At 42.9% G+C, this 27,454-nt stretch overlaps 2 protein-coding genes across 2 annotated transcripts in view; both read left to right on the forward strand.

Moving 5' to 3' along the window:
* The first annotated feature begins 3,561 nt into the window (after positions 1-3,561).
* FNTA (farnesyltransferase, CAAX box, alpha) lies at positions 3,562-12,484 on the forward strand. The gene is made up of 9 exons (XM_036403575.2): positions 3,562-3,725; positions 4,449-4,534; positions 5,085-5,199; positions 6,058-6,162; positions 6,830-6,956; positions 7,299-7,447; positions 9,473-9,535; positions 10,039-10,210; positions 11,785-12,484. The coding sequence occupies exons 1-9, from the start codon at positions 3,577-3,579 to the stop codon at positions 11,914-11,916; spliced, it is 1,098 nt and encodes a 365-aa protein (XP_036259468.1). The 5' UTR covers positions 3,562-3,576; the 3' UTR covers positions 11,917-12,484.
* A 12,297-nt stretch (positions 12,485-24,781) lies between these two features.
* The window catches only part of KCMF1 (potassium channel modulatory factor 1), a 46,630-nt gene continuing 43,957 nt past the window's right edge, over positions 24,782-27,454 (forward strand). The window contains exon 1 of the mRNA XM_036402585.1: positions 24,782-25,331. Coding sequence (XP_036258478.1) covers positions 24,782-25,331 — 550 coding nt within the window. The remainder of the gene's footprint in view (positions 25,332-27,454) is intronic.

Raw genomic sequence — 27,454 nt, forward strand, 5'->3', positions numbered from 1 at the left:
CCCAAAAATAAATCCGCCCCGACACTGATTCCTATAGCTGTTTGCATAATAGCGCGCTTTGCGGTTTTGTGGGGGTTTTTTTACAACAGTGCTGGCGCTATCCTGACGGAGACTTTACATCGACTGCATGAGGCCAGCGGGCAGTCAGAAAGAGAAATGCGTCACGGCACCTGGGAAGCCCCGAGGAGAGAGAGCCGACCCGCACTCGCCGAGGGGAGGGCGCATCCCTCGTCCCTCTGGAGCGGGGCTGCGGCAGGCGCCCCGCAGCTGAGACCCTGCCGTGCTTCCAGCCCTGCCGGGGCATCCCTGCCGCGCCGTGTCTGCCGACCAGTGAACGGTCCTATCTGACTGCTCGGGGCTTCCTGAAGCTGGGGAACACTTGGTGCACCTCTTACTCTTCACAGATGTTTACTCCAAAAGCCTGGTTCTGCAAGGTCAGCTCAGTACTTACCCACCAGTTACAGACTTAGGAACCATCCATTCTTGTATATGTTATTAACATATTGCAAACATACACATTTGTATTAACATAGAAATACCCGATACGTATACGCTTCTCCATAGGTACTTATATTTTTACAGAAACACTTGAAAGTGAGGCATCTGCTGTTTCTAACCCAGACATAGCAGGCAGGGTTGGTTGCAAGGGGCTGATTACCTGAGGGAGTGGAGGGAAGCAGAATTCCAGAGGAGGCAGAGGGGACACCTGTGACTCAACTGAAATGCATGACTGATAAAAGCTGTAGAAATTTTATGCACACAGCTCATCTCCTTACTCTGGGTGTGTAATGCTGGCAGCCTTCCTGAGAGGATCAGAAGGGCACCCAGCAGGCAACGCAAATCCAGCCCTCTGCAGCAGTGTCCATGAGACCCTAGCCATGCTGGCTCTGCTCCCTTTCCACTACAGCTATTCTTGCCGGTAGCCCCTCTGGAGCAACACCGATATCTTACTGCACCAGAGAGCTCCGATTTCTCTCTGAGCTACCAGTCTCTTCCTAAGATGAAAACTGACAAGTGACACTACAATGCTGAGACATACAGATTTACTTATACGCCAGTCTTTGTTTAGGGATTAATCCCAGCTCTTGTCCTATTTGTTGCTTCCTCCCAACGGTTTTAGCTGTTGGAGTCATATTTTTAAGTAGAAGCTTTCAGGCTGGGTTTTTATATTATCTTTGAAGTTGAATATTATCTTGAAGCATTTACAGATATTTGACCTGAACATGAAGGATCTCAACTCACTTTTAGTCATGAGGGATACAGCAAGAATCTCCAAGTATTATTTTGCAAAGCAGATTCATGTGAAAGCAGAAGTCTGTGAGGACTGTGTGGCACAATAAGTGCGTAGTTCAGTAAATTAAATTGAGTAGTTGAAAATGGATCAGAGACCTGGTATGTTTTATGGAAGGACTTCCTGTGATCCCACTGCATTTTGATCTAGTCTGTAATTTTAAACTTAGTTATATTCCTGGCTTTCACATTTCCTCAGCTGGTGGACTCCTAACTGCTCTCACAAAGACAAAACTTAATTGTAAAATGCCTCAGCTTCCATCAACAGGCATGACTTTTCTTAGTTACTGTACCTCAAACCTTTTGAAGCAGTCTACAGACACAATAACCCACATCTTCAGACTGAAAATACAGAACTGAGTCCTGAGGGATAGCTGTATGATCTGGTATCCGTCCCATGCCATACACAAGCTGTTCTTGGACCAGCTCAATCCAGTGGCTTGCATCAGAGAGACTCACTTTTGTTTCTTATCCTGTTATGCCACTCTGAGGAAATAAGCTCTTATTGCAGGATTTGGTTTGTCTGTAATCCATGTTAAATAGCTGGTAAAGATGATACCAGCATAAGCAATGGCAGGGCCAAATCATCACGTAGGAATTCTGGACGAAAATGACCAAAAAACCACAACTGTTGCTCAAATAGCAGAGCTAATAAACCAGATTTCTTAAAGATCTGAGTTTCATGGTGCCCTCTATCCATGGAGAGCTGTTGGTATCTAATAAATGTGCAATGCAACTTGTCTTTCCATGGGTCAGGAACAACAACTTTTCTTTCTGCTCCGTCTCTTACAAAAGGATTTACTGCATTTGAGGTTTCTCTCATTCATATGTACACACTTCCTCTGATCTGTTTTTAATACACTTTGTTTCTTTCTACGCCTGTGTTCTTCCTCTCTTTTTTTATTATTCTGCACTTTAGAACATTTTTCTTTCTCTTAGGTCGTGCTGGGTATCCTCTCTGTCTCTATATATGCCCATTCCCTCTCTGTTGTATTCATAGCCCTGTTATTCAAAGTAGCCTTTAAGTAAATTTCTCTGGTTTTTATCCTCAATTACAATAGTAATTCCAATGGTAATATCCTTAATTAGTATAGTCTATATTACTGCAACACTCAGAAGCAGCAAACACACTATGTACTCCAAAGAGTCACTGTATGAAGATCCTGGCAGGAACAAATGAAGTCCTCAGAATAAAACAGGGCAGAAGAAAAGGCAGGGAGACAAGGAAAGCACAGAGTTCAAGTGACTTCCCAAAGGAAACAAAGGTGCTCATTGACACAAGAACCACCTGTGGGCCTGATTCTTCTTTGTCCTGGATCTTGTGTCTCAATTTGCAGCTGTGCATTTATACTCCCTCATTGTCACTGTGGCACCATTCTTCTTTTCATAAAATCACTGTAAAACACATGAAACACACAGCAGCTCAAAATTAAAGACTTTAACCATTTCCACCACATATGGAATGATTTTCCACCTCCCTGAGAATGCCGTACAGATGCAGATGTATGCACAGCCCTTGCTACTGCACATGCTCCGCCTTTAATTCTCTCCATGCTAATGCATCTCAAAATGCCCCAGATTACAAACATCAGCTGCTCTCCCTAATGACTGTCCTCAGCTACTTTGGCCTGCTGACAACAGCACATCAGGGGATCACAGAATCATTTAGGCTGTAAAAGACCTCTGAGATCATCCATCCTGTCAGCTAGACTATGGCCCAGTCTACCCTGGCTGCTCCATATCAATGTCTAATCACCTTTTCTGGGAAGGAATTCCTCCTGATGTCCACCCTGAACCTCTCCTGGTGCAGTATGAGACTGTATCCTGTCACTGCCTGTGAGCAGAGGCCGATTCCCATGCGGCTGCAGTCTCTTTCAGGTACTTTGAAGAGTGACAAGGTCACCCCTGAGCCTCCTTTTCTCCTGGCTAAACACACCCAGCTCCTGCTGTGTCTGCTGCCTTCTCCAATTTCTCCCACTCGTTAAAGGCGGCTGTTTCAAAACCTTCTCCAATTTCACTTTTTTGCAGTGGCCAAACTCCTCTGCCTTGTCCTGTCAGATCGCCTGAGGCTAAGATGGCGCCAGGCGTTGTTTTCCCTCCCCGGAGTGAACCCTCAGTGAGAAAGCCCCGCGGGCGCTTCCCTGGCGGAGGGAGGGAAAGCCGGCAGGCACCTTCCCAGGACGCGGCACACGCGCCCTCCGCCCCAGGGGCGGCGCTGTCGAGCCGCGCCGTCGCTCCGCCCCCGCCTTTGTGGTGCAGCCGGGTCCCGGAAGCGGCAGCGGAGCGATGGCGGCGGATGGGAGGGCGGCGGGAGCGGTGGAGCTGCAGCCGGAGGGGGACGTGGAGGGTGGCAGCAGCAGCGAGCCGGAGGGAGGCTTCGGGCAGCTGCTGGAGGAGGAGGAGGATGGGGAAGATGCGGGCTACGTGCTGTACAGGTACGGCTGCGGCGGCATGGGGCCGGGCCGGACCGGACGTGCACGGCACAGCACGGCACGGCACGGCACGGCATGGCACGGCACGGGAGGCGCGGAGTGGCGGAGCTGGGGCCGGAGGAGTGGGGAGCTTCTGGGAGGGGCAGGGACACCTTTCACTACATCGAGTTGCTCAAGGCTTTATCCAGCATGGCTTTGAACACTGCCGGAGCTGGTGCATACGCAGCTTCTCTGGGCAGCCTGGTCCAGTGTCTCACCACCTCTACAGTCAAAGAATTTCTTCCCAATGTCTAACCTAAATTTTCCCTCTCTTAGTTTGTACCCATTACTCCTTGTCCCATCATGACAGTTTCTGACGGAAAATCCCTCTCCAGCTTCCCTGTAGGTCCCGTTTAGATACTGGAAGGCTGCTCTGAGGACTTCACACGGCATTCTCTTCTCTAGGCTGCACAGCCCCAACTTTTTCCGTTTGTTTTTAAGGGTGGTCCAGTCCTCTTTTCAACATCGTGGCCCTGCTCTGCTCCCACACCTCCATGTCCTTCTTATGTTGGGGACACCTTTATGTATTTATATGCTGGTCTGTGTTACAGACAATAATGTAGCTAAAATAGTAGGGACTGTTCAGAGCAAGGATGTGTTACTGGACATGTGTTCGTGCGTGTCATGGTTTGAGTAGCATTTTGTGCTTTTTAGAAACATTGAAAACACAAAAATATCTATTTACAGGGACAGGAAGGAATGGGCTGATATTGAACCTGTTCCACAAAATGATGGGCCGAATCCTGTTGTTCAGATCATCTACAGTGAAAAATGTAAGTCTTAAATGTATTCTGCCCTTAACCATTGTTGAAACAAGACTTCATGTTTTGGATAACATTTTCTAGAGTGATACTGTGAAGAAATTAATTCATTGTGTTACGGTGCTTGTGTGTGGTGTTTTCACCAAGCATCTTTGAAGCTGAATCTTCACCTGAGATGTTAATAGCCAGGGTTCTCCTTTAGAATCCTATGGCTTAAGAGGTAATACAGCAGACAGTATGGTTCATGTCACAAGGCATTTCCAGCCCACAAATGGAAGCAAAACATGAAGTTCTTGCAGCTGGTGAAGTAGTGAGAGTAAGCAGCACAGATCTTTTATGATTGTTTTGGCTATTATTCTGATGGTGTGCTTCTAACATACTTGTGCAGCTTTGTGGTGTGCTAATATCCTGCACAGGTCTCAGTGGAAAATGCTTTCGCATTGATAGGTATGATTCATTTTACAGAGGTGTATTTAGAGCACAGAAAGTAGGAAGCAATTTAAAGGATTATTAACCTTACCCCCTGTTCAGGCCATTGGCTAAGATGCTATTCTCTATTTAGTCCGAGATGTCTATGATTACTTCCGGGCTGTTCTGCAGCGGGATGAGAGAAGTGAAAGAGCTTTCAAGTTAACAGCAGATGCCATTGAGTTAAATGCTGCAAACTACACAGTATGGTATGTAGTAATCTTGGTATTATTATTTCTGTGGTCATTCAACTGCCTACCTTTTAAGTCTTTAATGTTTTGTTCATTGAATTAAGGCATGCCTAGTTGAATTTACACAGAGGAGTAGAGTACCTTTCCAGTGAGCTTCCAACGAAAGCCCATGTTCAGTATTTCCCATGCCTCATGTTAAATCAGTGGTTTTCATTCTTTTGGCTCTAAGGATATTATCAGTCAAGGTCAGGGATAGCCACAAAAAGGATGTTGCTGTTTAAAATTAGATTACTTACCTGATAATGTGTCCATGGCAAAATGCTGAAGATGCCCTCAGTTGACTTTGAGAAGAGGCATAAAAATGTGATGGCAAATAATTTATGTATTTACTACTAATAATAAACTACTAATACTTTTTGCATTTTAAAAGATCTGTCAAGTTAGGTAATAAATAAACAGTGAATTTCTGATATTCAGAGTAGGGCATTTTACTCACAAGCTAACAAGTACCTCTTGTACATCTTCATTCCACTAATTGCCATAAAATCAGAAGGTTTGCATTGTTTCAAGCACAGAAGTCTTAGTTTCTGTGACAGAAAACTATCATGGGTACAGGTTAACTTGAACATGATTGTTACAATCTTAGATCATGTACTGTTGCAACCAGTCATATCCTAGTTCTGTGCTGTTCCATAATTGAAAGCCCTTTAACAGAACTAGATACGTGGTTAAGGATTTTCCATTAGTTTTAGCTTTTTGCACTGTTTTTATCTCAATATTATTTACAAGAACTGTGAACAAAGGTGATTCCATGTTCTTCTCTGTGAATTTTAGGAAAGTCCTTTTGCAATGTTCAAATGCTTGACTTTTATACAGGCATTTCCGGAGAGTCCTCCTGCAGTCTTTGGGAAAGGATCTCCATGAGGAACTTAAGTACATTACAGCTATCATTGAAGATCAGCCAAAGAACTACCAAGTCTGGTAAAATCATGCTTTCTTTCCTGTTCTTAATGTTTTTGCAGATAATAGTTGTTTTGTAAATTGTCCAGTCGTGGTGGGGGAGTTAAATGGAGTTGCATCATGTCAAAGCTCCTTTCAGATATTTTTTCTAAGCATATAACATGCTAAGCAGGTGTTGTTTTCTTGTTAATTTCAATTTTTAGACTGCCAAAATAAGTCTGACAGGTAAAAAAAAAAGACTTGTGAAAAGGCAGCTGAGAACACACACATAAATTAGTATCTTTTCTTTTATTGTGTTTTGGAGTTTGCCTGCTTGTTGTTGGGTTTTTTCCAAAATTAATAGGAATAGGCGAAAGAGCAGTATTGTTATTGCTAGAGAAATTATGCAGTAGTAGAAAACTTTACTCTGCTGAAGACTTTGACCATAAGTGTGAAACTGTGTTGTTTCAGGTGAATATTACTTGTCTAAAATGAGATGATTGGCCATGGTGTATGTGTGGTTAGAATTTTCTATAATATAAATAAGTATCATGCATTTCTCAGAGCCAAGTGAAATGTTCTGGTATGCTTAATTTGAAGTATTTAACTAGTGGGGTTTTTTTCCTAAGTTGTGCACCTGCTATAAGCTGCTGTTATATAGAACACAAACTCACCAAAAAAATTTAGACTTTGTTCTTCTCATCATTAGGCATCACAGACGGGTGCTGGTTGAGTGGCTGCAGGATCCATCCCGAGAGCTTGAGTTCATAGCTGACATTCTTAACCAAGATGCCAAAAATTACCATGCCTGGCAACACAGACAATGGGTTATTCAGGTATTGTATCCACAGAACTCTTGATTCTTTAGATAACTTGCATTTTAAATGTGTGGCAGAGGTTAGCTATAAACTTTCCTTTTAGGAAATGAGTTCAAAGAATTGGGTTGTTGTCTACGTACTGTTGTGTGTGTGAATTTAATGATGAGCCAATACCACTGTGTACCACTGAGTAGTGTAGCATGTTCCTAGCTCACCTGCAGTCTTTTTTTTTTTAACTTTCTGTTGATTTCTTCAAAAAAGGCTCTATCTGATGTTCAGGCAACTTAAGAACAAGAAAGTATTTAAAAAAATAAATAAAACTTTTGATTGTGATACTTTCTCTTCCTTCCCTTTCTGTAGGAGTTCAAATTATGGGACAATGAACTAGACTACGTGGACCAGCTTTTGAGAGAAGATGTGAGAAACAACTCTGTTTGGAACCAACGGCACTTCGTCATTTTCAACACCACTGGCTATGATGACCCAGCAGTCCTAGACAGAGAAGTCCGGTTAGTAATGCTATTCAGGCTCGTATTAAACAGTCTCCATTACATGAAAGCAAAGGAATACTTTCACAGTCCCCGTGGGCTTTGTTTTCTGATTTTTATTCACTTCTGGGACTAACATTCATGGTTAGCAGATCAAGTGTCAGACTGAAGTAAGCTCTGCTTATCCTGAGCAAGCTGCTATCATGAATCGGTTTTCCTGGCCTGCTGTTTATTGTGCAAACAAAACTTTGGGGTTTATGGTGAACTAGTTATTGTAGGACAGGCTACAGAAGATCTGTGACACTGCTGTGCTGTTCATTAGAAAGTTTGGAAAGAGGCACTCTTCAGCTCTGGTGCCTGGAGCACCCCCGCCCTCTTCCTTCTTGCCTGACCTTTGTGTCTGCAGCAAATAAAACTGTGCAACCACCTTTGTTTTTTCTCTTAAATATGTTACCACAGAGGCGTTACCATAATTTCTAATAGGCCCAGCCTTTCTAATGGCACATCCATCCTTGGAGCCACCAGGGACTCTCTCTGATAGACATGGAAGAAGCTTCTAGCAGCTTCTCACAGAAGCCACCCCTGTAGCCACCCTCCGCTACCAAAGAAACAGGCCATGCAAACCCAATACAGTGACATGGTTTGTAGGAAGAGGAGCTGCCTTTTATGAGGAATTTGATGCAGCTGGAAAATTAAACCTTTCAGTAGTATGTGGTTGGAACAAAGAGAACTGCCTCTGTGAGATGGCTAGTTTCCAGGAAAAAGAGTTTTGTGCTCACTGTTTCTAGGTTGCGTGTTTGTAACTGAAGACAAACTGGGCTTCTAGACATATTTTACTACCCATGGTGGTAAGAGAAGCCTCTTCATATGGTTTTCACATCTCAGACTGCTGATTAGGGTTGATGTTTATGAGAAGATATTTGTCAAAAGTGAAGAAACAATTAAGGTACTCTGATTTTTAATAGAGTTATTTTTCAGAAGAAAGACTGAATCTCTGAATCTTTTGGTGCATTATTCATAGAGGATCCCAGCCCTCACCATCTTCCATGGTTGTCTTTGCAACCTTCTAGAAGTTTTACTTCTCTTCCAGTTTATAACCTTCCTGTAGATCGGTGAATCTGAACCATTTCCATGACTTAGACTTTGATATCTTCAACTTTTTATCTCCAGAGTTTAGATTGGACATCCTCTCCTGATCTTGTCAAGATAATTGGGTACCATCTTAAGAACCAGACTGGCTAAGATTAAGATTTCCCAGATGTCACTATAGAACTGCTGGTTTATACCACTATGGTTCGTTTATAAACTTGTTCTTTGTCACAGTGACTGCAGAATGTTTTAAAACAGTTACAGTTGTGGGTATTTGTTAGTACTCTTGATATATCAGATACTCCTCTATCTGCAGCCTCTGAAAATCATCAGAATGCTTCGTTATGCTGGGAAAAGCCAGAAGATAAATCTGTTTTGTGTAGATGAAATGTGGCTTTGTGGCTGTATTGGAGGTGCCTTTTGTTGCTTTGCTTTTATAGCAGTTGCCTCACTGTTGCTTTCACAATGCTGCAGAAGGCTGTGTGAGCTGAAAGCTCGAGCTCTGCCTTTCTGTGGGTTTGCTTGAGTGCAGCCTGAGGAAAAAAGTTCTGCAAATAGGTACTGAACATACCACTTGTAGTCATATTAACAGAGCTCAGTTACTCCGGCCATTGTCAGCCCCTTGCCATTTCTGAGCATCAAGATATAAGTTACTCCTTTAGCGTACCAGGAGAGTGTATTATGTTGTTCTCTCAGTGGTTTTGCTAATAATTTTGAGAACTGATTCATTATTGTACAAATTCCAGCAAATTGAACGCTTAAAACATAGTGTCTGCTTCTTTGAGACTCCTGATGATTATATTGTGAGCGATTTTTGATCTACCCAGGTGAGATGATCTACAAAAAGAGTGAAGTATAGGCTAGAGATATGCATTTGGAAGCTTCTGAGCACATTCAGGTAATTTCTAACTGCATTGTCATCGGTTGCATTCATGACCCATTCCCTTTTTCTTGCAGGTACACTCTTGAGATGATCACAGCAGTGCCACATAATGAGAGTGCTTGGAACTACTTAAAAGGGTGAGGTGTATTTCTCCATGAGACAAAGAATCTGTGGAAGGTGTCTGATGCCTACTTCTTAATTAAAAATATTTTTTTTCTTTTTGTTCTAGTGTAGTGTGCTTAAGCAGGCAGGCAAATACTGTCACAAAGGGTTCTTATATTCTAACTTAATTTCTCTGTAACTTTTCACTAAGCTTCTGGCCCTATAGTTCTTGCAGAAGGGCTACAAGTACTTCTCATGCTTTTAAAAACTTGACCTGTAATGTCACTGTGTTAAAAAGCATAGATAGGAAATAACTAACATGCTTTCAGTCTAATTCCTGTTCAGTTGAACAAAAACTATCCCAGCTTACTACAACATGAGGCTATACTAGTTCTGCATGCTGCTTACTTTCTGACTTACTTATATCTGCAGCCTGATTTCAAACCTAATCTTCAAGTAACGGAATCATAACAAAAGTGCAATTATTCACACCAGATTTCCCATAATTATGTGTCAAGCCTATTAACCTCTCTTCTAGGATTCTGCAGGATCGTGGTCTTTCTAAATATCCAAATCTGCTGGAAGAACTGTTGAATTTACAGCCCAGTCACAGTTCACCCTATCTGATTGCCTTTCTTGTGGACATATATGAAGATATGCTAGAAAACCAGTGCGATAACAAGGAAGAAACACTGAACAAGGCATTGGAGGTACATTTTGAGAGCTTGGTTTTTCTTCCCAGGGATGCTCCCTATTCCTGTCTGGTTTTATAGCTTGACAAAATGAGATTGATTTTCATAAATAGAACAGGTTAGTTGTTAATCATGAGAAGTCTATGAAGAGTTTAACACAAAAGCCAGACAATTACAAGGATCTCATGAATTTAAATATAAATAATAACTAGCCAGTTATTAAATTACTCTTAAATTTTCTTCATGTGGTGGTGAAGGAAGGTCTCTGATACTACTGCAGAAGAAAGAAGATGTTTGAATGATAGAGGAGTTTTCAATGTTTACTTTATAGCATTAACTCACTCTCTTCTCTGTAGGTTAATGAATTTTTCTCAGAATATCCATGTCCAAACAACCTCAGTTGAACTCCCTTGGCCCTTCTCAGCTTTTTCTAAGAAAGTTGACAGAATTAGCTTATGGACAGCAGGCACTGGGGTATCAGTAAGAAATGTCAGGCACCACTTCCTAGAGAGCATAAATTACTTCTGGCAATGTTGTGTATCTCCCAGAGTTTCATACTTGGCTGTTCTTTGTTGCAGTTTGTAGCATAGTTTTTATGAGAACATTTTCCATTCACTGTGAGACTGACTGGAACTTAACGTTATTAGATCTGCAGTTCCGCCTGGAGTCTTTGTGTTCCAACGTTGTTCTTTCTCAGCACTTTTCCATTGTTGTGTTCCAGGACCAGATTGTAAACAAGTGCAATTGGCTCCTTTATACTATTTCACTGATTTTGACTTCTCTTTTTAGACATCAAAGCCCTTAATTTCTTAACTCCATTTCACTGAGTAAGGCAATGTCATCTGCATAATAAAAGGGAATTTAGTCTGAACATTTGTAGTGTTCAGACTGTGTAAAATTTACACAGTTTGTCCTGTAAGTAGTATTGATTTCTACTGTGCTGCTTATTCACATCAAAATTAAAAAAAAAAAAAAAACAAATATATAGAAGTATAAAAGAAGTATATAAGTAGAAGTATAAAAAAACTTTTTATAGAAGTATAAAAAAACCCAAATACGAAGAGTATACCAGCTCTTAATGTTGCATGAGAGAGGGTTACTGACTTGCAGGGAGAACCTTTTTGGGACAGTCTGCTGAGGAAAAAACCAGAAATAAAAGATCTCCTGTTAGTCTGTCAAGAGTATTGAAGATTCAAGACCAGGATGATCTTCCAGTGTTTGGAATTAGGTGGTTTACAGCCTGTTGGATGACTAAAAGACATTCGAGGTTCTCAGGAAGTATCGTGTGCTCTACTACTGGGTGCATTAGGTTGGCATGGATGATGAGTGGTAGGCATGGGAATGAGTGAAAGGGAACTAGTACAACTGAAATGGGCCTGGAGGGATTTTTGTGCAGTGTCAGATTGGTTGGCTACCAACTGAGGTTGTCCTTATTTTGATGTCATTAAACAGTTACAAATCCCATGAATAAAACAAATGTTGCAGAGGAACATATTTCTAACACTATCTGTAATACAGGTTGTATGCATTTTATAATTAAGGATTGTAAGCTTTTTGGTTTAATACTCCAGTCTCTCATTTTTCTTTCATAGTTGTGTGAAATTCTGGCTAAAGAAAAAGACACCATCCGAAAAGAGTACTGGAGATACATTGGAAGGTCCCTTAAGAGCAAGCACAGTTCAGGCACTGAACAGAGCAGTACACTGACGGATAAAGAGCAGTAACTGAAGATGGAAGAAAACAGTGTTAAGCTTTCAAGCTGTTCTAAAGCTGTACTAAGTAGGGTCATCAACAAGTCCATTTGTAAGTATTGCAAGGGGAGAGGAGTGCAGACTGCTGTATAGTCCTCAGTTGCTGCTGCTACTGTTGATGGCTCTAGCTGCAGTCAAGACATGTATTAAGGCTTAATTATTAAAATGTACCAGGTAGAGGTTTTAGTTCCTAACTAAAAATACATAAATGTATATCTATTACATTGACAGTGCTCAGTTAATGGTTGGCCTTGATCTTAGAGGTTTTTTCCAACATAAGTTACTCTACAATCTGTGAAGCACTAAAACCATGTCTCATGTTGTGGCTTACCCACTTGTAGTTCCTAACACTGTCTCATGAGTTTGCTGCAGTAGTGACTGCAGGTAACTTAACTATAGGGGATATAGAGTAACCTGATTAGTGCAAGTAGGCACTGCAGGTGTCGCCATGTGTGGGAGCAGCTGTGTAACACTGTCAGCCTATGCTGTTTTATGCAACTAACACCAAGTGTAATTTTGTAATTAAAATAGATAACTTAAAGCAATTGTCTGATTTTTTAATGTGTTTCTTTTGGTCCTTGTAAGTGCATAGTTTGGTTTTTTCAGACGCTAATCGAGGTAAAATATCCCCTTGTATAAGTATTGGATTCTATTGCATTGAGATGTCTTTTGCACTGGAGTATTCTTACCCCAGAAACTTTCAGTACACCTGATATATTCAGTGGAGCCCTGAATTCTTCCCTGCACAGACAGAAAAAATGCTTTGAGGATCCTGGAGAAGGTGTATACCTACATCAGAAAAATGCATCTACCCTGTTTTCAGCAAATGGTTATTGTAAACTGTGTTCTTATGGAGTGTTTGTCTGATATGAAATATTTTATTGGAAACGATCATAGAGGGAACAAACAAGTGCTGGTGTTTATTCCTTAATATGCTGTCTTTCTGACACTAAACATTAAAAGGTGTTAACTGTGATTAAACAATAGTGGAATTTTTTTTTAACACTTGAAATTCTTTAATTCAATGCAGTCTTGACATTCAGAACAACTCACAGGGAGTGGAATTGATATACAAAGCTGTGTAATTTTGTAGTGGTTTTGCTGCTTTCTCAGCAGAAGAGAAAACATTTTTGTGTTTTCTCAAATGAACATTCAAAACAGACATGGACTTCAAACTTTTGGAGATTGGTTAACCTGGAGGGTTCTTTTTCTTTCATTCTTTTTTTTTTTACATGTTTGGGGTTTTTTACTATATTTGTAACTCTAGTACAAAGCAAAATGTGTGTTTCTACCCCTACGAGTTGTTCCTAATTGGAACTGTACTAAATATGGAGTACTGAATAGTCAGGGTGTTCAAGGACTTCAGGATAAAGTAATGTATTTGCCACTATGAGTCAAGAAAGCTCAGAAAGATGAACAGTGAAATACAATCCTTTAAATAAACATCATCAGTGAAGAGGGAACAGAATTTTTCCTGTATCTTTCACAAAATTCAGAGGACACTTGGAATAAAGCAGAGTATTCTTTATAGACACTAGCATAAATTTCAGCAATAAATCATCACAAGGTAAGATTGATGAAGAGTGTCCACAGGGACAGTGTATTTTGGGATGTGATCTCAGTCACTTGTGGGCTGAGGCAAGAGCTTAGATTTAGCCATAAAGACTTCCTAGTGGTTAGAATAGGTAAGATTCCTCTGACAAAACCTTTTTAGGGATATGGTCAACCTATGGCCTTCTCATTCTTGAAAATGATGTCTATAAGTAATGAATAAGATTCTAGCAGAGTTGGTAGGGTTTTATACTGGTATCCTGGGTTGACTATATGATGCTTTTATCCCCAGTCGTCTGCTCTTTTTATGCTGAACAATAAGTTTTGCACCTTTAAGACATGTTCCAGTGAGTGATGGGGGGGAGAGAAGAAGCAGCAGTTTTTGTTTTCAGACACTGCACTCATCCCTCTACATTCCTGCTCCTGACTGTTGTCTGCAGAGGGACAGACAGTGGGACAGAGCTCTCCTTTGTTTTAGTTAGTTTAGCTAGCTGAGGCAGAGAAGTTCCCTGGACTGTGGGGTTTTTTTCCCTCTTTCTTGGAGCTGTTTAAACCTGCTCTGGACTGAACACCCAGAGGAGCACTGGCAGCTGCACCTGTGGCCCACCGGGCCGGGCCTGGGCCGCGGCATTTCCAGCGCCTGAGGGACTGATCAGAGACTGAGTGAGCTGAACTGCAACCCGGGGAAGAGACTTTGTAAGTTTGTCATCTCTTTTGGAGCGGCAAGGGGTTTTATTGCTTAATATTGTTTAGGTTTTATTGTTTAATAAACGGTTTTTTCCACTTTTCTCCAAGGAGGTATTTTCTCCCAAACCAGTTGGGGGAGGGGCTGATTGAATCTGCTTTTCTAGAGGAGCCCCTCTGAGGGTTTTCTCCCGAATTTGCCCTGAACCAGGACAACTGGTTATGCAAGCATAGTGGTACATGGAAAGATAATACTGCTTCTGAGCTCCATTTACCAATAAATAATCAAATACATATTTTTAATAGAAAAAATACCTTGTCTTATCTACATAAGACAAACGTAACCTAACAAATTGTGTAAATCCTAGAGAAAAAAATGTGTTGGACCCTAGAGTTCTGCTTAAACAACAGGAATCAAAAAAAGTCACTCTGTTGAAACAGAAGTGTTCCTTCTTTCAAATGTTTATATTTATTGTCACTTGGATTCCAAGGAAGCTTTCAAATTCTCTTGTAAAGACACCTCAGTTTTCTGCTGGTCAACCATGCACAAAAATACTGAGCTGTCAGAGCTGGAAAAGGATGGCTACCCAGCCAGGTTGCAAGTGAAGCCACTAAACCTTCAATTTTAATGCATCCGAGACAAAATGTTTCTGGTGGAAGAAGGATCTTGACAAAATGTACAGAAAAGGGTCTTAGAGTAGGAAGTTAAGAGATGACTTTAATCTGTAGGCATTGGTACTGACTATCTTTGATCAGGGCAAACATCACAGTTATTTGTCCCAATGGGTTCATCTGTACAAGAAAATTTACTGTTGTTATTGTTGTAATGATGTGACTCTTGTATACAATTTTATTATTGAAGAGCTGTGTCTAAATGGAAAACTACTGATACAACTCTCCCTTGTAAATCAGTGTACCTGGAACATTCAGTGGAGTATGGAGCATTAGTAAAGTGTGAAATCATAATCTATGCTTGCTTTCATCAGAGCTGATATTCTTGCCTTGGTGTAGCCCTGTCTTAATAACCATTATTGACTTCCACCTTTTTGTCTTTGCAACTTCGGTGACAAAACAGTGTATGTCTTTCCTAATCTATTCAGTACAAAACCACTGCTAGCATAATGTGCTTCTCTCAGATGCTGTCTGGTTGTGCTGAGGCAGACTAGGAGTGCGCCACTCAGCTGGACCTTCTGTAGTGGCAATATTCTCCTGTAAAGAAGTAGGGAGGTTACATGAAACACTTTCATCAAAGTGCTAGCTGCCAATGCATGCAGTGCCATGGTGATGAGGGACTTACAGAGAGATGAGACACACAAAACTGAGGGTGCACACACTTTAGGTTTCTCTAAGTATGTACCATGATGAGCTACCAGAAGCTTCACCAAATTTAGCTAAAAACCCTACCTCAGGATGCCCTGATGCCTACATCATAATGTCTAATGAAACTGCTTGGGGATAGGACTGTGCTCCATGAGGTGCATGACCATCACTGTCTCTGAAGAAGCACTGACAACCTGCATAGGATTTCAGCCTTGGGGGATCAGAGTCGTTGCTGTATGCTGTCGCCCCGCCGAGAAGGTGGACACTGGCCACTAGATGACACTGTGACACGCACCCCCAAGCCCATCGGCGCCGCTGATGTGCAGGACAAGCAGCGGCGTCACCACCTCCTCCGTGCAACATCACCACACCTGCTGATTAAACACGGAAGAGCAGCTGCTTGGTAATTCAATACCTAGCGCCATATGAGCATCAAGCACAAGTATTCTGGGAGGGGCTAAATGGTCATCTTCATGTTTGTGTTAATTGGAGAGCAATCTCTCGTTAACAGAAATGATGTTTCCTCTGACACTGGACACCTTGTACAGATTTGGACTCTGTTTAGTGCTGGTGTTCTAAAAATAATGCCATTACTAAACCCCTCTGCTCAGAACTTGGGGTTTGTGGTACATTTACATCTTTTGGAGACATGCTTCCAATCAGAGTGCTTCACTCATACACCTCCACAAGCTGGAAAGTTTTGGTCCCCCAGAGCTAGCCTTGTTATGATAAATTTCTCTGGTCCCTCTGTAATGAAATGCTGGCTATTGCTGGTTGTTTCTGGGAATATAGATTGAAGGACAAGATGACCTACTCCTGCTTCTTGGAACTCAGGGGAGGACTTGGGCCAAACTGAGGAAGCCAAGCATGCTTTTGCAGATCTGAAAGCGATTTCCTTTCTTTCTGGTAAGCAGGACTGAAAACTTTGCTAAAGAAGGTCAAAGACAGACTTCTCTTTCTCATGCACTGGTTTCTCAAAACTGAGTCATATGGGTTGTCACCACAGTGCAGGGATTTTAAGTGAATGAAGAGATGCTCTGTGTCACTTCAGCCAAGCCACCACTCAGAGTGACTCAGGTGCAGCTGCTTGTTCTGTGTGTATGCATTGAGCTCCCAGGACATGCTACCATTACCTCCTCCCACAGCCATTATGCTAGCTCTGGTACCTCTGTCCACACCTGAAACAGTTGGGTGACAGCTATAATGCTGCCATCGCAGTGCTGGTCATGGGCAGTGATCTTATGACACAGAATACATCTTGTGTGTTTGGGCTTCTCATTCTTTTGGGATTGGGTTGTTTTGGGTAGGTCTATTTCATTATTTGCTTCTTTGGTTTTCTGATGTGCCCTGACTACTGTTCAAGTCATCTCTCCAACAGATCCAAAACCAGCTAAGTGCTTGTGCTGCTACAAAGTAACTTTAGAAGGCGGAAAAGGGAAAAAAAAAAGAACTGCTGTACTCCCTTTTCTGCCAAAGCCTGCTTACCAGGATAAGAAGGTGGCAGGTAGATAACCTTCTTTTCTTTCCAGGTGCTGGCACACATCTGCCTCTGTTCTAGCTTGCAGACACACAATGAATATGAGTTTTATTCCCAGTTTTACAGGATAGTGAGACCACATTATCCCTGTACACAATAGCATATGGTGCTCACTGGCTTTTCTGGCTGCCTCTTGCACTAACAGTTTCTCTGCTGCAAAATGAGTCCAAGTGTCTATTTGCAGGTACCTACAGAGCAGGTCTGGAGGGTTCCTGAGCAGTGTTCCAGCATTCTGACACCAGTTTAGTGGTACCACCAATCATCTTGCTAATTTGTTTGAGGTCTAACCTGCAAAGATCCTGCATTGAGCTGAAGACTACAATAAAAGGGAGTATTTACATGGGCAACTGAAAACCAGAAACACCTGGTTTAAGAAACAAATTTTCAAAATATCAATTTTCAAATTATTCCTTAACTGAAAATTTTAAAATTTGTAAAGTGAGAATAGAAAACTGCTTGGCTTCTGACATTCAGAGGAAAATACGTGAGGAGACAGGCAAGACTTAGTTAACTGCTAGAAGGCATGTCTGGATAAAACCCCAAAAGCTGGATGAGACCTGTTTGTCATTTAGTGGTGCCCCAGACATAGCTAAGTTGCATTTGGAACTCAAATTTTCTCCAGTTTCATTGCAGGAAGAAGGGGAAAATGAGGGATGACTGGAAAAGGGCAGGCCAAAATCACTAGTCATGCATCTCTAACAACAGCTAAGAATATTACAGCAAATTATTTCAGTAGAGGTGCCTGCTACAGAACCAGACAGAGGCTCCTGGCACACACAGCAATTTTGTGCATTTCAAGTAAAAGCAGTCTTTTCCCTCCAGGTTAACTGTATTGAGTTTCTCATTTCTTTTTTTTTAAGTGCTAATACACTGTCAGATACATGCTTGTCTGAGCCATGCAGGCTAAAATTTCTAGGGAGAGAAGAAGAAGAGAATGATGAGATATAACCTGTTTTACTGCAGGATTGCTACTTAGCAGCTATGGCCAAGACAAAACCCACATAAACCTGGTTTTTATATCCCACAATGCTGGCTTTCAGCTGTCACTTTATAGTACAGGCTTTTTCCAGCAGAAACTATATATGTTTGAAAACTCCTGGTGTACTGAGAGATGCCCCTTATTCCAACATGTGCTAGTAGTCTTTGACACTGTGGGAGTTTCAACTTGCTTTCTGTTCCTCAGCACTGTGCCTGCAAAGCAGACACAAGCAGTGCAGGCAAACGCCTCCCCAGGCATTGCCATGTTGCACTTAACCTGGATAGTCCTGGAGCTGATGAGATTTTGCAGTGAGTTCTAGAGTGCCCCTTTGCTCACAAGGGTCCTCATGGAAAAGGAGCCAGCCATGAAGGCCTTCTCAAGTCTGAAGCCAGTTTTGGAGACTGGCATTGTATCACCTCACCATAGCATCTCACACACCACCTGATTTCAGCAAGTGAATTGCAAAGTCTAGGCATAAGGTACCAATCTTGAATTGTACTGAAACCGAGGCATAAAGATCCAAAGATTAACCACCAAGTTTTGCAAACAGAGTAGCTTGTCTCCTGTATGTCAGTATCCAGTGCTTATAAAATAGGCACAGATCTCCACTCAAAAAGGTGAAAGAGAATCACTCAGTGATTTAAATTCCTTTTGAATAAGGGAATTCCTTATAAATAAGAGCAGGTGTTGATTAGAAAGAGAGAGGGGATAGGAAGAAAAGGGCCAAAAAAACCCCAGAGGGTAATGAAAACTTAGCTCATAGCCTGAACCAGTATTGCAGCATGGCCTCTGAGAAATACATGCAAAAAACACATCTGGGCAGCAGAGGAGTTTTTATGGTGATGAGCAGATAATTTTTTAATTGCTTCCTCCTGTTCACAGAAAAAAGGCTTTGTAAGTACACAGGATATATCCCTGATATCTCCTCCTTTTGGGAACAGTGCTCAGGACACTGTGTTTCTCATTCATTCACACGAATGAAGTCAAAATGGCAACATTTGTGGTTATCAAGTAGAGGATTATTGTTTTGTTCAGCGCTAACCTCCAAAGGAACAGCAAAAGTAATTTCAAGAAAGGATAAATTCTTTTTTTCTTTGTCCTCTTCTAGAGCTGGAATCTGGAGAATTTTTAAAAGCTATTTCTATTTCCTAGTGTGCTGTGACTTTAGGTCCTGTAAGAACAGTGTGCCTACTGGAGCCATGCCATTACAAGGGTATGTGATCTGTAATCACATACCCTTGTAATGGAGTTATATGCAGTTTGGAGTATTTCTGTAAAAGGACAGAATGATTTGATGAATTTTCAGTGTTTGTTTTGGCTCAAATTCTTCATGCTGGGGCACTTTAAACTTTATATCAACATCTGGTATCTTAACTAGCATCAAAAACTGACTACAGAGAAGATGAAAGCTCACAGTAGTGAAGGACCAAACTGGGGTAACCTCTGAATGCAGACTCTAAAATGGAGGAGATAAACAAGGCAATTCTTCATTTTGCTGAAGTCCAGACACACTTGCTGAGAGAAGGAAAAGAGCAGCAGTATATTAGAATTCCATGCAGCGCCTGCACACATATGTCTGGCTGTGTACAAGTACCCACCAGCTTAACCTCTTAATACCACCTGCCCAACTAGCAAAAGGATTCTGGGATTATGCAAAATCTGTTACAGAGGGCTTGGGAGTGGTAGTGATTTCAGGATATGTGCAGGTGAATATGGGGATACCACTCATGCCATGATGATTTTCTGCCTTTTCTTTTATATACCTTTCATGTGTCCTCAGTGCTCTTAATATGCATACTTGTAATTCCTTAAATCTGATAACTTAACATAGTCCTGGTATTCTGTTAGGCCAGGACATCCTAAAGGCCTGCAACTGGAGTCCAGAAAGCCCTACGCTATATTGAGGAACCAAGGTCCTCTCTAAAATACATCCTGTAAACTAGGTTTAAGCCCATCCAGGAAGAAATTCTTCAGGAAGGGATGATATCACACTATTCATTCAAGCCTTTCATTAGGGCATCTTTACTGGAAATGCTAATTTGCAAAGTCTATAAAGTTGTATACACAATCTATTGGGTAAGTACATTTCGGCATGCTACATCTTGGCGAAGTGTTGCACCGTAAAAATCCTTATTAAATAATGAGATAAAAACCCCTTTATCCCTTAACTGCATCTGCCTCTCAATTTTAAGATAAAAATAAAGAACGCATTACCAGAGCTCAGGAAAGAAGACAGATGTGACATTTACTCCTGGACTGTATGTGTGAAAAAATGAAACCGCTTTTGCAACTGCTAGTTGCCAGTAAATTATGGGCATAGCAGCATAGCATTTCCATTGCACATCCTAGTGGTGTCCAGAATTCAAAATAAGAACTTCTAATAAAAGTTTAAACTGATAATCAGCATTTTATAGTATATTTAGTTGTGCTTAGCAGAGTGTAGCTCTAAGGCCAAGTAGTTTCCATGTGAGGGAAAAAAAATCTGCTGAAAATTCAAGTCCACTCTTGTCCAGTGAGATGCTTGTATTCCATTGCAAAATCTCCAAATGGGACTCACTAAGCAAAGCCGTCTGATGTTCCTGATTCCTACCATTTCACTTGTGCGGTTCCAGTGCTTTGGACACTTCAAAGTGGATCGTGAGACACCATAAGCAGGCCTGGGAACATGAAAAACTTCAGTTATTAAGAACTATTTATGTAGAAATACCATTTCCTACCTAGTATCCTAGAATCCAGCCAGAGGAATCCCAAGGTCCTTGTGTTTTCTGGACTGTTTTCATGGCAAACCAGGCATCCCTGCCACAGAAAGTAAAACAGAAAGTAAGAATAAGTTAAGTTATTTAGGGCTTTCCACATAAATTAGAAAGCAGCAAGACTGTATTTCTCTTAAAAGCTTTATTTACATATGCTGAACACAGCCAGGAAGCAACTCTGTATCATGTTGAACCACTACTGAGCAAAAGGAGGCAGAAAAACAGCAGAAAAGAAAAGTGCAGTGGAAGGCCCTGACATGTACCAATGTACAAATTTGATATTTGAGTATGTATGCATCCCAATTCCATATGCATCTAATGATGAGCAAGCAACTGATATATGTGAGTTTTTGAATTAAAAACCATTCTAGTGTTTTCAATTCCAAGTGTGAGCCTGAACCACCAAACCTGCAAGGAGCTCCTGTGGCATGCAGTGGGTTGCCCAGCTTTGGTACTGACATGTTCAAGCAAAGTAAAGCGTTCCTCAAATGGATGAAGCCATAGCAGGATAGCAGGCACTGGACATAATAGCATTGAAGCAAGTTAAAAACACAGTCTCAGCGGGCTTTCAGTCGTTTACAAAGCAGTGAATAGTTCTGAGGACATTAATGGCAATTAAGTGTCTCCTAATGTAACAGTTTTAACACTCAGGAGTTCTGCTCTAGGGTGTTACTGTTCAATTCAAAGTTCAGCGACCACTGTTCAGTGGTCAAACTTCTCCTGGTCTGTTGTAGACACCCTTTTTACAATGGCAGAGAAAGGAACTGCATGAGGCCACACAACCATTTCTTCCCCTATTTCAGAGGATTTTTATGACTTTCAGACACAGATTTTATCATACTATTATTATATGCTGGGAAAATCCATCCATTTTTCTGTTTATCACTGTAGCTTATCCAATGGCCTAATTCGCTGTGAGAACTGGGTCTCTAGTCCCTTGTCTGGCTCTGACCTTGAATGACTTTGGGTAAGAAAATTTTTATTTCTCAGCTTGCTTTTATCCATTGGGAAGATACTAAAGTTGAATTTTTTTCCCTCATGGCTTTAAAGGAAATATCACCTATGAATTCTTCTGTTGTATGGGAGAGAAAGACCAAGAAACCCAATTATGCCAGGCTTCTTCCTTAGAGGCAGAGAGATTCATCCACACCAAAACTTCATAACCTAACTAAAATCTTTCTTTCTCGTTCTGCCTGCAGAATAGCAGCATGTGGGTTTGAGAAACAGTATTGTTCAAAACCAGGATAGTATAGGTTATTATCACGATAATGCTAAGAAAATAATAATTTCTACTGCTGGCCATGACCTTGTAAAGGACATTCAAATTCTGTTATGTAGCTCTTTGCACATACAGACAGAGTTGCCACGTCCTAATCACTAGTCATCTTACATTTGCAGTATTTGCTATATTTGCAGAAGAGACAATCAGCAAAATTCTCACTGAAGGATATAATGCAGGTGCTGCATATAATGCTGCACGTGCAGGCATATTCTAGCATTATTCCAAAAGCACCAAGGCTTTTATCTATACTGTGTCTTTGGGTATAGATACAGGCCTTAAGGCAAGAAAACAGGAAATAATAACAGGATTACAGTTTTAATTTTGGACTTCAAGTCTACAAAGATGGAGAATACACCACGGAAGAGGCACCATGTGTACTCAAGGGATATCCATCTGAGAAACACTTAATAGAGGAAAGTTTATTGAACTGATTTTTAACTAAAATGCCAAGAATCAAGATGATTAGATCAAGGAATTCCAAGATTAAGCACAGAATCTTCCAGGTCCCACTGAAATACTGGCATGCAGTCTGTATTTTATCAGATGCATGGGGAGAAGCTCCTGTGGGAGGTCACTCTTGTGTAACAGGATAAAACCAAGCACAGTCAACAAATCATTGTAGTGCTCAGAGGGAGGAAAGTTATCTTCAGGAGGAGCCACAGTCTCTCACAGAAATGAAATATCTCTAGCCAGCTTGCTCCTTTAGGGATGAAAGGGAGAAACTGGTGGTCTATAATTTGCATCTGGGTGAAACAGTTGCCATTTGCATTTAAAGTTGTTGGTGACAAAAGAAAGTAGAAAAACACATCCTACTAACTGCTCTAGTCTGTGTACTGTTGCTGTGAAATGCTGGCAGGATAGGTACAGTTTTGTCACCAGAACTAGACTGGTGACAAACACTCCTGAGACATGCTTTCATAGTTTGGTAGTGAGTATTATGACAGCTGCAAGGTGCTCTTCAGGTTCTTGTCATCTGTGGTGTACTTCTTGCAACCTTTTTGCATGGTCATTGACTGTCTTCCTGTTTTCATAAGCAGTGAAGTCATTGGCTCCCATCAAAATGGTCCTCAAAATGATCCCCTACACCTTATAGAATTCACAGGTATCGCTTGCTGCCACTGGAAATGCCCACAACCAACTGGAATTTTAGACTTTTAGATCCAAGCTATCTTTTCAGTAGGCACTGTTTATGAAACTGCATGTAGCTAAAGGAAAGCTGGAAGTGAACCAGTTGCTCAGAAACCAGGAACACCTTTGTACCAGGAACAAAGAGTGCACAAGCATGTACTGTGTCAGGCAGAGGCTGTATAATGCAACTGGCATGGGAGTGAGGTGGTGCCAGGAATGAGGTTGGCACTTCCTCCTTTCAACACCTTCTGGTTCACTCCTGGCTTTCTGAGCACCTTGATACTTAAGCTGCACTGGTGTGGACCCTCATGGCCTTTGAAACAGACTAAGAAGACATTTCACCAACATAAATGTTTAAGAATTTTGCACCTGAGGCAGACATATGGGAGCTGTGGTGTAAGACAGTGGAGAAGACAGAGGTGTTGGATTGGCAAAGGGAAAAGATGAAGGAATGCCATGAGCACAGTAGATGGAAAGCTTCAAGAAAACAAAAGCAGGTGGGAGAAGGTAAAAAAGATGGTGCTATTATCATGGATGGAATCTAGGGAAAGGCCAGGAATTCACAGTAAGAAAGGCAAAAACAAAATGCATGAAATATGTGCCCTGTGAATCTGAACCAGGGAAGGAACGTGGCCCTGTTGCAGGTCTCTCACTCGTTTCAAGACTGACCTGCTTCCATGAAGTGGTAGGAAGCCAGCAATGACAGGATGAAAAGTCCTTGTGGTGTGGACAGACCAAGACACTTGTCTGGAGTACAGGGCCTTGAGGAGAAGCCATATGAGAAGTGGCTGAGGTCTCTTGATCTGTTCAGCCTGGAGGAGACTGAGGGGACACCCCACTGCAGTCTACAACTTCCTCATGAGGGGAAGAGGAGGGGGCAGACACTGATCTCTTATCTATGATGAGCAGTGACAAGAACCGAAGGCACAGCATAAAGTTTTGTCAGGGGAGGTTTAGGCTGGACATTAAAAAGAGGTTCTTAACCCAGAGGGTGGTTGGGCACTGGAACGGGCTCTCCAGGGAAGTGATCACAAGACCAAGCCCGAAAGAGTTCAAGAAGCATTCAAAAATGCTCTCTGGCACATGGTCATTCATGGGGCTGGTCCTGTGCAAGGCCAGGAGTTTGATTTCATGATCCTTTTGAGTCGCTTCTAGTTCAAGTCAAGCTATTCTGTGATTCTGTGAGTGGGACAACACACGGCACACTGTGGGCATCCTTTTTACAGAGCTGGAGTTTAACTGAAGGACACTTCTGGCAGTCCTCTGAAGGCCTGACAAAAGCAGAACTCGGAAAAAACAAAACAAAAAAACCCCAAAAAACAAAACAAAACAAAAAACACAAAAAAAAACCAAAACAAAAAAACCCCACAAAACAAACCAAACCAAACCAACAAATAAAAAACAAAAACAAACAAACAAAAACAAACCAAACCAAAAAACAAAAAAACAAACCACGAAGGAAAGACTCCAGCCCTGTGCCTGGAGTCGCAGCTCCGCACATCTGGCAGAATGAGTAACGCGATCAGTGACAGAACGCCGGCTCAGGGCACGCTGTTCTCTGCCGCTCTTTCTCCGCTCTTTTTACATTAAAAAAAAACTGATTAATGCGTGTCCTTCGGGTCGGGCCGGTGCTGGGTTCCGCTACCGCGACCGCTTCCTTGCCCCGGGCGGAGCCCGCCCTGGCCCGGCAGCCCGCGCGGGAGGGCCGCCGCCCTGTTGGGGAGTTTCCTCTTCCTCCAGCAGCGCGGCCGGGGCGGGAGGAGGAAGGGGAAGGGGCAGGGGCCGGGGCCGGGAAGGCTCCAGCGCGGCCGCCGCCGTCGCTGGTGCGGCAGGGGCGGAGCGGCGCGGGAGGCGGCGCCAGCGGCCGGCGGGGCCCGGAGTCACCGTGTCACGGCGCCCGGGAAGCCGTTGCCGCCGGATCCGCCCCCCGCAGGGCGAGCGAGGAGGCAGGAGGAGGAGGAGAAGGAGGAGGAGGGAGGCCGGCTCCTCGCCGCCTCTTGTGTTTTCGCCCCCTTCCCGGCCCAGCCCCGGCCCCTCTCCTCTCGCACCGGGGCGGCGGCGGGGGGCGAGGCCGCAGCGGCGCCCGAGCTGCCCGCGGGAGCCCCGAGACAGGCCTGGGCCGCCGTCTCTGGACTAGGATGTCCCGACATGAAGGTGAGCGGCGCGGGGCGCCCAGGCCGCCCCCGGCGGCGGCGGTGGGGCCCGGCCCGGCGGCCTTGGGGGCCGATCATCATCATGGCGCCGCCGGGAGCGGGGCCCGGGGCCCGGCGGCGGAAGGAAGGAGAGGCCCGGGCGGGCGGGCCGCGCTCTGCAGTGTCATAGCGGGGGAGGCCGGTACGGCCCGTTCGCCGCGCGGCCTCCGCCGGGCGGGGCCGGGGCCGCAGGTACGGCCGGCGGGGGGGGTCGAGCCACCCCGCTCCTCCGCCCGAAGGACGGGCGGAGCGAGGTGCGGCGTCCCCGGCGGGCCCGGCCGCTGTGGGTGGGCGGTGGCGCGGGGCGGCCCTGCCGACGTGTCGGCCGCGGCCGGTCCCGCCGGGCTCCGCGCTCCAGGGCCCCCCTGGGTGCCGGGGAAGCGGGGCCCGGGGCAGAAGTGTGCGGGCGGCTTGTCTGGCCCTGACGAGGGGTGGCTTGTGTTCTGGCGGCCCCGCGATCTGCCCGTTTTCCCTCGGTTTTGCCTTGCGGCCGAGGAGGCCGGTGCTGGTGTAGTAGTGGCATGTTTTGAGGCCGCCGGAGAAACGTGTTCTCTGTGTGCTGCTTGCCTCTGGTCCCGTTGTGTTTACTGCCGTGCAGGAGTTCAGTGGGTAGTTAGTCAGAAGGAGCAGGGTGGAGGGAGGGATGGAAGCTAAGAAAGGAATTTCTGCAGGAAAAAGATGGGAGTATGAAACCAGGAGAGAAAGTTGCTCAGTTTTTCCGTGCTTGTTTACCAGTGGGTAAAGTGTTTGAACCAGTATTTTATAAAACCAAGATTTGTCGTCTGAAAAGGTAACTTTCTGCCATGTTAGGAACATAATATAGTATTGTCTTAATTTTCTCTTATCTAACTTATTATTTCTACGTTTTATCTAATCTTAAAACATTTTGACAGAAACATAGGAGAATTTGATATTTGTGGCTCTTACTGCTGGCTTCTAGTTGGTAGCTTGATTTTAGGCAGGGTTTTTGGTGTGTGTTGCAGTATTTTGCAGACTTCTTGTTTGTGCAAGTACATGTGCATCTCTATCAAAGAATTGTCTTAATCAACTTTTTTTGGTTGTTTCCTTCTTAAAGTTAAAGCTTAGTAAGGCTGCTGCTTTTTCTCCCCTTCCTCCCCCTGCCTTCATGTTTTCCCAGGAGGGTGGAGATGGATTTTTTTGTGGTAAAAGATGCAGTTTTTAACTGAAATGAAATGATTGATCACAAAGTTGCTATTGGTGGTGGTGTAGTAGGATTATGCAGTCTGCAAATATGTGCTGTTATGCATGTATCCATAATACTCTCTTTAATGTACAGTAGTGGAATACAGGCTTTTCTAACTTGAACAGGTTAAAATTATGCGAGTTTTATCATAGTCATAAGTGATATCATATGTTGTTCTTTAGTGATTTTCAGTGACAAGTGCATGAACTATTATAAGAAGTGGTGATATGTGTTAAAAAGACATCCCATCTCTTTCTTTTTGTTAAAATAGAATTTGAAAGTAGGTTTTCTTGTGTGTTTCTTATGGAGACTGTAGCATGAATTTTCCTTTCAGTTGTAAAGTGTTTGTGGCAGGGAAAATTACATTTCCTGTCTTTGATATTTGTTGGTGTTTATAAAAGAGTGACTGTGTATGAAATTGGAATTAATATTCTCTTTCCAAAGCAGATTCTTTTAGACACACCTAGTTGGGAAAAAAGAGATAATTGCCTAATTAATTACCTAATTGGTAAGCTAGTGTGAGTTTTGGATCCTGGATGTGGACTTCTCAAGTGTGTGTGTGAGCAAACAATGCATTCCTGAAACCATGAGAACACTGTGAGATTACGAATGACATGTACCACTGTATCCTTGTGATTTTTTTTTTTTTAAGCTAGTCTGTCTCTTAATTTCTCAGTGATTCTCTTACTTTGCACTTAGATATGTTCTTTAAGGCAACTTTAGTTACAGGGATAGAATAACACGTATTAGTATGGGAGGGATGGCTTTCCAGCTTTATGGAGAAGAGGTTTGGGGCCTTGATTTTGGTAGAACTCTGGAAATCCATAGAAATTATATACTAAAAAAGAAAGGTGATTCTTGCTTCAGAGCTGTGCAAGGTT

Source organism: Molothrus ater, chromosome Z, assembly GCF_012460135.2.
Source record: "Molothrus ater isolate BHLD 08-10-18 breed brown headed cowbird chromosome Z, BPBGC_Mater_1.1, whole genome shotgun sequence".
NCBI classification, from domain to species: Eukaryota; Metazoa; Chordata; class Aves; order Passeriformes; family Icteridae; genus Molothrus; species Molothrus ater.

What these genes read in the sequence shown, in the direction of transcription:
- FNTA (XM_036403575.2), top strand. Translation starts at nt 3,577, where the DNA reads ATGGCGGCGGATGGGAGGGCGGCGGGAGCGGTGGAGCTGCAGCCGGAG. An exon ending in ACAGACAATGGGTTATTCAG is followed by an intron (nt 6,957 to 7,298) that starts GTATTGTATCCA and finishes CCCTTTCTGTAG; the next exon opens with GAGTTCAAATTATGGGACAA. An exon ending in CACTGAACAAGGCATTGGAG is followed by an intron (nt 10,211 to 11,784) that starts GTACATTTTGAG and finishes TTTCTTTCATAG; the next exon opens with TTGTGTGAAATTCTGGCTAA.